The sequence below is a fragment of the Podarcis vaucheri genome (assembly GCF_965113315.1).
Source record: "Podarcis vaucheri genome assembly, chromosome: 2".
NCBI lineage: Eukaryota > Metazoa > Chordata > Lepidosauria > Squamata > Lacertidae > Podarcis > Podarcis vaucheri.
In genome coordinates, this window is record NC_138760.1 from 128,778,563 (window position 1) to 128,793,616 (window position 15,054).

The 15,054-nt window shown below is 43.1% G+C and overlaps 1 protein-coding gene across 1 annotated transcript; it reads left to right on the forward strand.

The window, feature by feature from the left end:
* Positions 1 to 201: 201 nt before the first annotated feature.
* LOC309526233 (vomeronasal type-2 receptor 26-like) lies at positions 202 to 7,837 on the forward strand (the record flags this gene model as incomplete). The annotated part of the gene is made up of 5 exons (XM_082212147.1): positions 202 to 242; positions 1,797 to 2,088; positions 2,331 to 3,140; positions 6,557 to 6,683; positions 6,927 to 7,837. The coding sequence occupies 5 exons, from the start codon at positions 202 to 204 to the stop codon at positions 7,835 to 7,837; spliced, it is 2,181 nt and encodes a 726-aa protein (XP_082068273.1).
* Positions 7,838 to 15,054: the final 7,217 nt, after the last annotated feature.

The following is a 15,054-nucleotide window of genomic DNA, read 5'->3' on the forward strand; positions in this document are numbered from 1 at the left end:
CACGTTTTTCTACACCTCTGCACCTGCCCCTCAAGCCACACAAGGGCTCCAGTATATTACAGAAGTGAACCTTATTCCCTTTATCATTATGAAAATCATAGTGATCTATCCTCATTCTTGCCAAAGCTCAAGAGACATTTGGGGAAACTGTCTAAACATCAGAATCAAGGTCAGTGTGATGTTACTTACTGCACCTTGGTAATGTGGTACACAGAACACCTCCTGTGTCAGAGATACATTGAGTGAGAACTGGCAGAAGGGACATGGGAAATACTATGTGAAGTCCAATGGCTCTGAAGCCATAGCTGAACACCACCCATATTGGTGGTGCAGCTTTGGTCTTGCAAGACGTTCTGTCTTCTTCTTATTAGCTGGTTCAGGAGGTGAGAGGATCCACTCACAAGAAACGTGTAGGAAGCAGAGCCAGAATGAGATCCCTGCTGCTGCTGCTGCTGCTGCTACTTCTTCTGCTGATGCCCCATGGAGTCTTTGGAGACCTAAAGACAAAATGCCCCTTGAATCTGATCAGGGAAGAAAATGAAGCACACAATTATTACCGGCCAGGAGACTTCCTCATTAGTGGGATCATATCTCCAAAATATTTCTCTGAACAGCGTCCATACAACTTTTCCCAGCCTCCATTTGCCAGGTTTCATGTGTAAGTAATTATGTGCAGGTGGGTGTTATGCTTCTCTGCCTCCAATGTTTACTGTTTACCAAGGAAATAGCCTGGAAAGGGGAACCTGTAGCAATCGAGATATTGTTGGGGGATAATATCTCAAACATTGGCCATGCTGCAAAGGCAGATTTAGAGGAGCACACGATCAGTTTGGATGCCTCAACCGCTGGTCAGGATGGAGTGTGAGAGGTGGAGGGGCACAAAAAATTGGCATTGCATGGGGTGCCACTGAAATTTGAGACTCCATGGTTGTCCCCTGCATGCTGACTGGGGCAGATGGGAGTTGGAGTCAAAGAACAGCTGGTGCTCTAATATTCCCACCCGTTTTACTTTCTGGTTCCCTTGGTTGTCCCTGGTGAAGTGATCTATCTGTGCTGTGCTACCGTGATGCCTTTTGAAGGATGTAATGCTAGAATGCAATTCAACCTTATCACAGAGCAAAATGATGCATTGAAAGACAGCACTGGCAAGTGGGTGGTGGAGTGGCTGCTGCAGGGAAGTAGCTGCCAGGATTTGAATGTGGGAGGTCTTCCTTCCTAGCCCAGAAGCTTATTTTAAAATCCTGCTTAGCTAAATGAAAGCTTTCCGCTCCTCTCCTAACCTCCTTTCCTTTTGTATCATTAGATTGTAAGCGGGTGGACCAGGACGTACTAAGTCCAACTGATTGAATAGAGCTTTCTGCTCAGTATATGGATTTGGGGTTGCAGTCTTATTCCCCTTCTAGAGTATGGACAAAGTTCTCTATTTTAACAAAGTGGAACTTACGAAACAGCCCTTTGAAACAATAAAGACTAAGAAATAAACTGCAGCCTTTGTGGAAATTTCACGAGTCTTCCAAAAAAAAGTTATTAATTTTCTTTTTTCAAGACTGTGTTATTTTCCTCTTCTGCAAGGAAGCATGAATTTCCCCATTTTTATTCTTAATTGGTCTGTGAGTTTTCACCTTACAAAAAGGATAAGTCCCTCTCACACTCTGCCACCAAGATGAAGACAATTATTTTGGGGTCAGCAATTATGAGATTCATATTGCCTAAATAGCCCCTTAGGTGTGACTTTTTCCCCCCCATTAAATGCTGATAAGCAGTTTGACGGTTTTTAATTGCTTCAATTTTTGCAGTCCATCATATAGGTTCCACTGGCACATCTTGTCGTTCTTGTTCACCATCCAAGAGATAAACCACAATCCCCAGTTCTTACCCAACATCACCCTGGGCTACAACCTCTATGAGAACTATTTTGATGCCAGGATCACTTCTGATGCCTTGCTAGATCTGGTTGCAGGTAGCAGGAGCAACATTCCCAACTATAAGTGCAGGAAAAGGAATAACCTTCTGGCTGTTCTGGAGGGGGCCGATTCTACACTCTCAAAAGAGATTTCTGCCATGTCGGGCGTCTACAAAATCCCACAGGTATGAAGGGAATGGTAAGAAAGAGCATCAAAAAGTGAGAAAAGTATGGAAAAGTTCAGGGGTCTTTTCCCCAAAAAATCCAGCCTTCACCAACCCGGTATCATCCAGATTTTGTGGACTACAACTCCAATTTGTCACAGCCAGCACAAATGTTGTTAGATATTAATCATTTCAGGTTAATAAATATCTGGTCTTTATCCTGGAAGCAAAACGAAACACTAATCTTTTCCTTTCCTTGCTAGATCAGTTATGGGTTGGTTCCTCAAGTTCTTGATGATAAAACTCAGTTCCCTTTTCTGTACCGAATGGTCCCCAAAGAAGAAAGTCAATACTTGGGTATTATCAAGTTGCTCCTGCATTTCAGATGGACATGGATTGGCCTCTTAGCTCCAGAGAACGATGATGCAGAAAGATTTATCGGTGGCTTGACACCTCTGATGATCAGTAATGGGATTTGCATTGCTCTATCAAAAAGAATTCCAGAAAAGAATCCACATCAAATGTTCAGTTTGAATGAACCCTTTGTCCTATGGAGACAACTGGGTGTATTTGTTTACTATGAAAATACTCGCATGGGGTGGCTCCCAATCATGACACTACAAGCAGCACTTGGGGAACAAATTGGGCCAAAAGTCTGGATCACAATAGGTTTAAAGGACATCAATGTGTTTTTATCTTATCCCCCTGATTTATTCCAGTACATTCATGGTTCTTTGTCCTTCATAATGAAGATGGGGGAAAGGACTAAGCGTGACTACTATAACCCAACTTCCTATATTCTTCATCACTTCTGGCAGAAAGCGTTTCATTGTTCATATTCAAAACATGTGCTGGCTGCGAAAGGTTGGAGAAGATGCACAGAGAATGAGAAACTGGAGATGGTGCCTGAAGAGGAGCTGCAGAGAGCCCTGTCTCAAAACAGCTACATCACTTACTTCAGTGTCCAAGCTGTAGCTCAGGCTTTGAATGCTGCCTATTCATCCAGATCAAAGTGGATGTTGGTGGCTGGTGGAGGAGACAGGTTGGAACATCAAAGGCTACAGCCGTGGCAGGTATTTTCTCTCCCTTTCTGCAAACTGCAGTACATTGCCCCAAATGTTTCATCAAATTTACATATGAGAACCATTTCTGAGGCAAATCCAATTTGTGAGGCTCCTGGTAGAGGTAAAAAATAATAATTGATCATTATGCTTATATGGGAACTCTCTTCCCAGTGCAATGCTTCCTCCAACGTCCCCAAGTAAATTTATATTATTATTATTATTATTATTATTATTATTATTATTATTATTATTAATTTATTTATACCCCACCCATCTGACTGGGCTTCTGCAGCCACACTGGGTGGCTTCCAACAAAATATTAAAATACAGTAATGCATCAAACATTAAAAGCTTCCCTAAACAGGGCTGCCTTCAGATGTCTTCTAAAAGTCTGGCAGTTGTTCTCTTTGACATCTAGTGGGAGAGCATTCCACAGGGCGGGTGCCACTACCGAGAAGGACCTCTACCTGGTTCCCTGTAACTTGGCTTCTCGCAGTGAGGGAACCGCCAGAAGGCCCTCAGCGCTGGACCTCAAACATTTACATACAGACCTTAAACATTTATATACAGCTATTTGTCAAAAGAGCACAGGACAGTTCTCGATACAGTCAAACAAGATAATAAAATACAGCTCAAATCAGTTTTTGAAACAAAACAACTACAGATAATATAATACAAAAATACAAAAAGATCTAAATGCTAAATGTGTTATATCAAGATCTAACCTTTCTTTTGTGTAATGAACTTATTGTGTAAAAAGATTTGTGATTTTATATAAAATGTGGTCTAAAAATGTTTAAATAAATAGAATGCCTGAAAAAGGCATATAGTTTAGTTGAGCTATATCAGAGGCAGACTTGGGGCAATGTAACTGGTTCCCCTGTGCTGGGCACACGCAGAATGGAAGGTGAGAAGTGAGGGGCATCAAATTTTGGGCTTCCACAGGGTGCTACTGAAATTGGGAAAAGCAAACCCCTGGCCCCAATTCATAACAACTCAAAGTGAGCAATGCTGAGATAGTAAGTATAGTTTCATATTTCCTTAATGCTACTGTATCCTTTCCATTTCAGCTCCACCTTTTTTTAAGAGAAATTCAATTTCTGAATACTTCAATGGGCAGGCTATATTTGGATGAGAATGGAGAGCTGCCAGGCAACTACAATATTGAGAACTGGATTATGTTTCCCAATAAGTCTCGTGTTAGAGGGAAAATTGGGAGCATAGAGAGGGGCCCCTCCCCTGACGTAAAGTTTACCATTAACACAAAAGCCATTGTTTGGCCCCAACAGTTTAACAAGGTATGAGACTCCTTATGTCACATGACAAATATTAAACTCCTAGTACTTTATATGGAAGCAGGAGGGGACACGGGTGGCGCTGTGGTCTAAACCACTGAGCCTAGGGCTTGCCGATCGGAAGGTCGGCGGTTCGAATCCCCGCGACGGGGTGAGCTCCCGTTGCTCGGTCCCAACTCCTGCCCACCTAGCAGTTCGAAAGCACATCAAAGTGCAAGTAGATAAATAGGTACCACTCCAGCGGGAAGGTGTTTCCGTGTGCTGCTCTGGTTTCATCAGAAGCGGCTTAGTCATGCTGGCCACATGACCCGGAAAAACTGTCTGCGGACAGACGTCGGCTCCCTCGGCCAGTAAAGCAAGTTGAGCGCCGCAACCCCAGAGTCATTCGCAACTGGACTTAACTGTCGGGGTCCTTTACCTTTACCTTTTACTTTATATGGAACTTTAACTAAAATCCTTTCCACAAATATTCCATTGAATATTGTGCTGTGCTGGGAACTGCACTTAATAGTTTGTGATGCACCAGCATCTCTTAAGTTTATGTAGATAGCGTGTTTATACTTGTCTTTAAATACTTTATACTTTGAACTGAACTGTGTGGGCAAGGAGTTTTCTTAACCGTGCACTCTGAAAAAAGCTGACAACTGGAGAGCAAGAATACTCTGATGTTCTGCTAGAATATGCTGCTGGAGGTGCAGGTAATCTGCTGACCACACTGGTTAAGGTGTGGTGTAACAACAACAACAACAACAACAACAACAACAACAACAACAACATATTATTTATACCCCGCCCATTTGGCTGGGTTTCTCCAGCCACTCTGGGAGGCTTCCAACATAATATTAAAATACAGTAATGCATCAAACATTAAAAGCTTCCCTAAACAGGGCTGCCTTCAGACATGCTATCAGGAACAGGTTGTGGGCCCAGTATAACAAGTTATGGGTCCAGTGGCTCACAAGTCTAATGCAGACTTTACTTGGGATCTGATCTCTAGTGCCAAAAATGGTGTAGGGGATAGGACTTGGGGAATCATATTTCAAATCCCTGCTCAGCCAAAACGAACTTCACTGGGTGACCTTGGGCTAGTTATAGTATCTCCTCCTAGCATAGCACACAAGGTTGTTTTTAGGGGTGGATATAATAGTTTTCTTTTTTAGTTAAGTGGGAGAAAGGTGGTGTTAATATTACTAGTAACAATAGTCACAGTATTAATATAGTGGTAGAAGAGAAAGGCTCTTTAACCACAATGTAATGGCACCCCATGACCGTTTCATCTTCCCCTTCTATCCCAGGACCCAGAACTCTTAGAAAAAAATTAAATAATAATAATTCAGGAGACATTTTTTTAGTTAGCATCATCAGGTGATGGTATATTTAATTTCTGCTCTTTATCAGTATGTTTCATTGCAGCATTTTGTTTGGCGTATTATTCTGCCATTATTATATTGTTTTTGCCTATTCTGTCCATTGCCTTGAGCATAAGTTTCTTTAGAAATGATAGGTATAAATGTTGAAACAAGCAAGCAGACACACCAAAGTGTTAAAATCCCTGCTCCATGATTGCAGTCATGGGACTTTTGTCTTTCACATGATGTGGTATGTTTTGACTCCACAGAGTGGGAAGCGACGGAGACAGGATGTTTGTGTTACTGTGTTCCGTGAAGTTTGTCCTTTCTTCTTTTTCTCTTTGCTGTCTGATGCTAGAGAGAGAGGGAGCCATGTTGCCATTCTCCATGTGTGTTTATATGTAAATAAAGTAGATTAGCCAAAATGCTGAGTTGCTGAGGTCTGTTACGCAACTGCGCAAACTCTGCGGATCCCTAAGTGTGCCAGTGTTGGTTGGCATCGGTCGCTGTGATGTTCGGGCTGAAGAAAGCTTTTGAAGCTCCCGAACAATCGACCAGGAGGGAGAGAACATGCCAGGCGGGCATGTGTCTCTACCAGGATCCTACTCGAGTGCAGGCTGAGCTCCTGACACAATGAGGTTTCCCTTCCATGCTGTTTTGCATCAAAAGTGCTTCCCTGGGAAAAAAGCACATGGGCTCCATGAGATCCCCTTCAGTACTCCATAGGCACAGGTGCTCCTAACACTTCACCCTTGATGAACCTTCTTTTCTGCGTGGCTAGGCTGTGCCTCTCTCCAGGTGTACCAAAAGCTGTCTGCCAGGCTATACCAAGGTGGTTCAAGAAGGACAACCACTTTGCTGCTATGCTTGTGCTCCATGTGCGGAAGGGATGATCTCCACTGAGGAAGGTGAGTGAATCAAAGGTTAGGAAATTCCTTAGGAGAATATAAATAGGGTGAAGAATCACTCAGAGAGACTTTCAGTGAAGATTCTAAAAACATTTCTGAGCATTTATAAAGAATTTTGCCTCCCCTTCCCTAATAAACAGGTGCCATCTCCCCCATAAGAATCTTCCCCCCCCCAAAAAAAAAAGTAATAGAATAGATTGTTTGGTTGTATATGATGCTGAAGCCACTCTTTCCCCCCTTCAGATGCAGACCATTGCATCAAATGCCCAGAAGATCAGCATCCAAAGAAGTACCAAGATCAATGTGTCCCCAAGATTATCACCTTCCTGGCTTATAAAGAACAATTGGGGATCATCTTAACTTCTGTTACCGTATTCTTGTCTTTAACAACAGGCATTGTGTTAGGAATCCTCGTTAAATACAGGGAGACTCCCATAGTGAAAGCCAACAACCGAGACCTCTCCTATATCCTTCTCTTCTCCCTTCTACTTTCCTTTTTCTCCTCCTTCCTCTTTATTGGGAGGCCAAGGAAAGTGACCTGCCTTCTCCGACAAACAGCCTTCAGCATCATCTTCTCGGTTGCCGTCTCTTCTGTTTTGGCAAAAACCATCACTGTGGTTCTGGCCTTCCTGGCCACAAAGCCAGGGAACAGAGCGAGGAGATGGCTGGGGAGGAGTCTCGCCAACTCCATTGTCATTTCCTGTTCCAGTGTCCAAGTTGTCATCTGCATCATCTGGCTAGGTATCTCTCCCTCATTCCCAGATTCTGACATGCACTCCCAGGCTGGAGAGATCATCCTTCTATGCAATGAAGGATCTGTTGCCATGTTTTACACTGTCCTTGGCTACATGGGCTTCCTGGCTGCCATTTGCTTCACTGTGGCTTTTCTAGCCAGGAAGCTGCCTGGGGCCTTCAATGAAGCCAAACTGATCACCTTCAGCATGCTGGTCTTCTGCAGTGTTTGGGTGTCCTTTGTGCCCACCTACCTGAGCACAAAGGGAAAGTACATGGTGGCCATGCAGGTCTTCTCTATGTTGGCCTCCAGTGCTGGGCTTCTGGGCTGCATCTTCCTTCCCAAATGCTACATTATCATACTCAGGCCTGACCTGAATACAAAGGAGCACCTGACGACAAAAAGTAAAGATAGCATCTAATTCTTAAAGTACAGTGGTACCTTGGTAGTCAAACTTAATCTGGGAGTCCGTTCAAATCCCGGAACCGTTCAAAAATGAAGGTGCAGCTTCCGATTGGCTGCAGGAGCTTCCTGCACTCAATCAGAAGCCGTGGAAGCCATGGCGGACATCTGGCTTCCAAAAAATGTTCACAAACCGGAACACTTACTTCCGGGTTTGTGGTGTTCGGGAACCGATTTGTCCGGGAGCCAAGCCATTTGAGAACCAAGGTGCCACTGTATTCTGTTTTGACAGTTGATGATGAGCCCAACAGTAATGCTAGCTATGTAGTTGTCTGTAGAATATAGCTCCTTGAAGTTCAATCTCTCTTTGTTTTGCATAAATCATAAAATGATGAAAATGAATACAGAATGACTCCAGCAGCCACACACATCATAGCCTGATTCCCACTTGATTCCATTGGTGGAATGCTCTCCCCAATGTGACTCGCCTGGCTCCTTCGTTGCATATCTTTAGGCATCTGGCAATAGTAGAGGAGTTCAGGACCATGCAGAACTTGTCTGGTGGCAGTCTTGTTAGAATAAGGGATGCGGGTGGCATTGTGGTCTTAACAACTGAGCCTCTTGGGCTTGCTGATTCTAAGGTCGGCGGTTCGAATCCGCTTGATGGTGGTGTCCCAGCTTCTGCCAACCTAGCAGTTTGAAAGCACACCAGTGCAAGTAGATAAGTGCATACCGCTGCAGCGGAAACGTAAACAGCATTTCCGTGCGCTCTGGCTTCCGTCACAGTGTTCCGTTGCACCAGAAGCAGTCTAGTCATGCTGGCAACGTGACCCAGAAAGCTGTCTGTGGACAAACACCAGCTCCCTCACCCTCAAAGCGAGATGAGCGCCACACGCCATAGCTACCTTTGACTGGCTTAACCGTCCAGAGGTCCTTTGCCTTTTTTTTTCATTGTTAAAATAAAGTTATAAACTCAAACAAAACTCAAGCAGTTGGTCCCTGGCAAGGCCGCCCTGGCCAGCTTAGATCTCTGAAGTCTGAGGCAAGTATATCTGGCTGTCCACTATCACAATCCACTCAGAAAACAACATTTAGGTTTGTTGGGGGTTTATTTAAACAATGAGATGACCACATAGAGAGGTCGCACTGTGGGAGTGGCCCAAATGGCTACAATAAATGTGATAATGTGTACCCCTGTAAATCCCTGAGTGTGCTTCTAATAGTAAAGTTATGCTAGCCTGGCACTTTAAGAAACTGCTGATTTTGCAAATTGCCACGCCCCCCCAATTGGGGTAGAAATACAGCTAATATGTAAATCACAAAGATACCGCACAAACCTAGAACATAAGCTGCTACATGATGCAAATGGCGACACGTAACACAGGTTCCCAACACGCACACTAACAAAATGTATTTATGCAAGGTCATAGCAGAACATGGTGGGAATCAGAGCTTAGTCAGCAGAAACAGCCAATGCTTATTCATATGATTGGTCTAACAATTTAAACGAGGTAACGGTGTATATGATTGGTGGAAATTGAAATGCTTTGTTTGAAACTTTATAAATACCACTGGGCGCGGTTGCAACTTTTGCAGAGCTATCCTATTGTAACCTATTGCTTTTCAATAAACAATGTTGGAATTCATCCTCTTCAATCTCTTGTGTCTTTTTGGCTCGATACAAGAATTAAGGCCTTTTTGCTTGCAACAACACAACCCACCCAAAAGACAATTTATACATTCATCAGCCTCTTTAAAAGGTGTATCAGATACCAAACAGACCCTCCAATTGTCCCTATTTTCCAGTAACAGTCACAGAGTTACAGAAGCCACCGCGGTTTCTGATTTGATCCAAGAATGTTCCGCTTTTCCTTAGGACATCCCTGTGTTGGAGGATCTGGAGTTATGCAACCCCTGAGCCAAGGAGATAAGAAACTATACAACCTTTAGAAAACATCTGTATAGAGAAGTTTTTTAATGTTTAATGCTTAATTGTGTTTTTATATGTGTTGGAAGCTGCACATAGGAGCCGGGGAAATCCAGTCTGAAGGGTGGTTGGGGTATGTATGTATGTATGTATGTATGTATGTAAAGGTAAAGGGACCCCTGACCATTAGGTCCAGTCGCGGACGACTCTGGGGTTGCGGCGCTCATCTCGCTTTATTGGCCGCTGAGGGAGCTGGCATACAGCTTCTGGGTCATGTGGCCAGCATGACTAAGCCGCTTCTGGCGAACCAGAGCAGCGCACGGAAACGCCATTTACCTTCCCACCGGAGCGGTACCTATTTATCTACTTGCACTCTGACTTGCTTTCGAACTACTAGGTTGGCAGGAGCAGGGACCGAGCAACGGGAGCTCACCCCGTCGCGGGGATTTGAACCGCCGACCTTCTGATCGGAAAGTCCTAGGCTCTGTGGTTTAACCCACAGCGCCACCTGCGTCCCTATGTATGTATGTATGTATAAATATCATCATTGTTATTATTTAATAGGGCATTTCTATTTACATCAGAGAAAAGTTGGAGGGTTTATGTGTGTGGGTTGCATGTATTCTGTAGCAACCAGGTTCTCAAACAATATCGTTATCAGTCAGGGCACAAGGATGTGCAGAAGACAGTCTCTCTTTAGCACAGGGGATATTTTATGCTTCAAACCTTTCAGGCAAGAAATTGCCTCCCCTTCCCCTTGATTCTCATGTTTAGCTGGTTGGTCTCACAGACAACACTTGTGCAATTCCCTGAAGCTATTCCAAGAACAGGAATGATGACATGATCCCTGTAGGACTTGAGACGCAGGTGCAGAAGTAGAAGAAACCTTGTTTACAGGACTTCACTGTCTGGCCTTGAGGTGGGTCACCGTGAGGGTGAAAGGTGAGCTTCGCCTTTAGCCGATGAAGCACCTTCACAAGGGTCATGAACAAGATATTCACTTAGGATTTATTCAAATATAATCACCTGACATGGAGTAGCTGCTTCTAAACATTATTAAATTTGTTTTGTTTTGTTTTGTTTGACAGCAGGGGTTGGTAATCTTTTTCAGACTGTGGGCTGCATTCCCTTCTGGGCAAACTTCGGGGGCCCACATGCCAGTGGTGGGCAGTTCCAGAGGTAAAATCTGACAGACTAATGGGAAAGCAGCCTAGTTTCTATGCGCACTCCTCCATCCTCCACTTAGGCTAGGACGGCCATACGTCCAGATGTATGGCAACCCATGGCCAAAAAAAGCTCTGGTTTTTGAAATATGGCAACCCTAACTCTTAGGCAAGTATGTGGCCATGTTAGAGTTCCAGGACACATTTCAGTCAGGCAAAAGCACACAAGTAGAATACAAAGCAGGGTAAGTAAACAGTACGTGAGCTACCATGCCCTTCTAGCATGGAGACACCATCTTGCGCCCAATATTGAGGGTGCCCATCACACGTCACACATGTGACATCATGCACCTGGTGCACATTGCGTGTGTCTGATGTCATGCATCGCAGTGTCAGGAGGAGACCAAGCACGGCTTCAATGACCGGCAGCTCCTCCTTTCTCTTGCTCGGGAGACCCTATGTCCCCTCCCAACTGGTTATATGGTTATATTTAACTGGTTAAACTATTATATGGGGTGTACACACAACTTTTGCAGGGGTTGCATTTGGGTGATAGTGTGTAAAGTTTAAATCACATATATTCTGGACAGCCCCTTGGGATGCCCCCACCTGGCCATCCTTACCTTCTGGAACCAGCATGCCAAACAGGTCTTAACCCCCCCCCATCCTGCCCCCCCCCAAGCTTCTAAAGCTCTCTGCCTTCCTTCCCTTTAATCTGGGCTATTTAATCTCGGCTTTGCTGTGCTGGGCACAGCAAAGGGTGGAAAAGAGAAACGTCATGGAAAATGGAGTAGGAAGTTGATACTGTAAAAGAAAAACTTATTACGTATTGGAACATGATTTCGGATTTTTGGGGAGGTTAAAAAGGTGAAAGTGTGAGTGAACTAAAGACTTAATTTAATCTACGTTTGTTATTGGTATGAGCTTTTGTGTGCATGCACATGAAAGCCCATACCAGGTGTCTGCAACCTTTAAGACAAAAAGAGCCACTTGGACCGAAGAAGAAAAAACTGGGAGCCGCAAAACCATTGCAACATTTAAAACAGTGGGTAGTGTCAGGGCACACAGTGCGCCTCCTTCCCTCGCTAGTATCCACCCCGGAGCCGCGGCAAAGGTGTAAAAGAGCCACATGCGGCTCCGGAGCCACGGGTTGCTGACCCCTGGCCCATACCAATAACAAACATAGTGTTTAAACTGTTTTTAACAGTTATAAGGGCATTTTGTGGGGGGTGTCTGGGATGGGAGGAGCAGAGGGAGGCCCAATTTCAGGGGTTCTGGGTAGGGGGAGGTATGGTGTGGGAGGAGGGGCAGCCCGGGTAAAGGGCACACAGCACAGGTAGTTAGTGGCTGTACTGTGTGCCATGCCCACCCTGCCCCCCATCCTGGGGAATTGTGGTTGTCATATCATCCAGCCCTTGGGTCTGCAACTGCTACTGCTGAATGCCAGGTCCACCCAGAATAAAATCTCCCTCATCCATGATCTGATTATGAATGAGGAAGCTGATCTGGTGTGTATCACTGAGCAGGGTGGGGTTGGTCTCACCCAGCTGTGCCCACTCAGTGCAGCATCAGGCCAGAATCAAGGGAAAGCTCTCTGCCCTGTGCAAAAAGAGCTTTAAAACTCTCTGCCTTCAAGGGAGGGAGGGAGGTTGGGAGGGGGGAAGGAGGGAGAGGGCGGGGGGAGGGGAATGAAGAGGGACTAGAGAGCGGCGAAGAAGCGGAGGAAGTGGAGGAAGAAGGTTAGGAAGAGAAAGAGGAGCAACCAGAACTTAGTTTTAGTAATGTCTTTGAAGTTTTTGTCCTGGAATGTAAATGGCGTAAATGAAAAATCCAAAAGGAATAAAATAATGAAAGTTTTGAGGAACAAAAATTATGATGTGATATGCTACCAAGAGACTCATATAGCTAAAAAACATAAACATGTATCGATTAATAAAAAGTTGGGGGTGGAATTTATTAATTCTGATGTCAGTAAAAAAAGAGGACTGGTGGTTTATGTTAAAGAGAAATGGGAACCGACACTAATATGTAAGGATGAAGAGGGAAGAATTCTGGGAGTTCAAATTAATCATCAAGGAGAAAAATTTAATGTAATAACGGTCTATGCCCCCAATACAAAAAAAGCAGAATTCTTTAAAAAATTGGAACAAATGTTATTAGAATTAGAGAGCCACAAATTAATTCTTTTAGGAGACCTAAATGGAGTCCCTGACCCTGAAATGGATAGGAGTGAAAAAAAGAGAAAGACGAACCAAGGGAAACTCCCAAAATCTTTTAAAGATTTACAGGAAAATTTAGATCTGATTGATATTTGGAGGTACAAAAACCCAACAATAAAACAATTTACACACTTTTCAGATGCACATCAGAGTTGGGGCAGAATCGATCAGATTTGGATTTCAAGAGAGTTATCATTAAGAACAAGGAAATGTGAGATAGAACCTAGAACACTCTCCGATCACAACCCAATTATTTTGGAAATAAAAGGTAGATCATTGGGACAGTACAGGTGGAGAATGAACGAATACCTATTAGAAAACGAAGAGATTATTGAGAAAGCAAAAAAACACCCTGAAAGAGTATTTTGAATGGAATTTAAACAAAGGAACCAAAATTGACATAGTCTGGGAAGCAAGTAAAGCGGTCCTCAGGGGATTCTTGATTCAGCAGAATAGTTATAGAAGGAAGTTAAGAGAATTAAAAAAGAAAGAAATAGTGAAACAACTGAAAGAATGTGAGGAAAAATTAATAATAAACCCAGAGGATGAAAAGATGAAACAAATATCTAAAGTGCTGCAAACTCAATACTCAACATTATTAGGGCAAGAGGTAGAATGGAGGATAAAATCAATGAAACAAAAATACTTTGAGTCTGCAAACAAGACGGGGAGATTGTTAGCATGGCAACTAAGGAAAAGGAAAAAACAAATGGTGATTAATAAGATTAAAATAGAGGAACATATAATAGAAGACCCAAATGAAATAAAGGAAAAGTTTCTTCAGTTCTATGAAACCTTGTACAAAAGAAAGGAGGATGAAGATACAATAGAAATAGAAAGATATTTGGAGAAAAATGGGGGTGAGCGGCTGACAGACGATGAAAAATCCCATCTAAATAAACCAATAACGACGGATGAGGTTAAGGAGGCTATTAAAAAAATGAAACCAGGGAAAGCTTCAGGTCCAGATGGTCTGTCACAAAAATATTATAAAGTCCTGGAGGAATATGTAACACCTGTCTTATGTGACGTATTTAATAACATCTTACAGGGAGGGAGGATACCGGACTCGTGGAGAGAGGCCCATATTACCCTAATACCAAAACCAGAGGCGGATAAACTTGACGTAAAAAACTATAGGCCGATATCACTACTCAATAACGATTATAAAATATTTGCTGAGATAATGGCAAAAAGACTGAAAAAATATTTGACAAAATCAATTCATAAAGACCAAGCCGGCTTTTTGCCAGGCAGACAGCTGAAGGACAACATAAGAAATATAATAAACATCATTGAATAGTTAGAGTTTAAAAATGAAATCCCTGCAGCTCTGGTATTTGTCGACGCCGAAAAAGCTTTCGACAATGTATCCTGGTGTTTCCTTGTAAAGTGTATGGAAAGGGTAGGGATAGAGGGGCCCTTCTTGGAGGGTATCAAAGCAATTTATTCGAGCCAAAGAGCGAAATTGATTATTAATAATAACTTAACAGATTCATTTATGATATCAAAAGGAACAAGACAGGGGTGCCCGCTGTCCCCCCTCCTGTTTATTATGGTACTGGAGATAATTGCAAATAAAATAAGGGAAACACCGGAAATAAGAGGAATTAAACTTGGAGTGAAAGAATATAAATTAAAGGCATACGCCGATGATTTAGTGATATCATTAGAAGAGCCATTAAAAAGCGTGGAAAAAGTCTTGGAAGTGCTTGAGGAGTTTGGGAAGTTATCTGGGTTTAGGTTAAATAAAAATAAGACAAAAATACTGACTAAGAACTTGGCGGAAGACTTAAGAAATCAATTAGAACAACAAACAGGAATCAAGGTAGTGAAAAAGGTGAAGTATTTGGGTATTTGGGTAACTACAAAAAATATAAATTTAGTGGAAAATAATTACAAAAAAACCTGGAGTGAGATTAAAAAA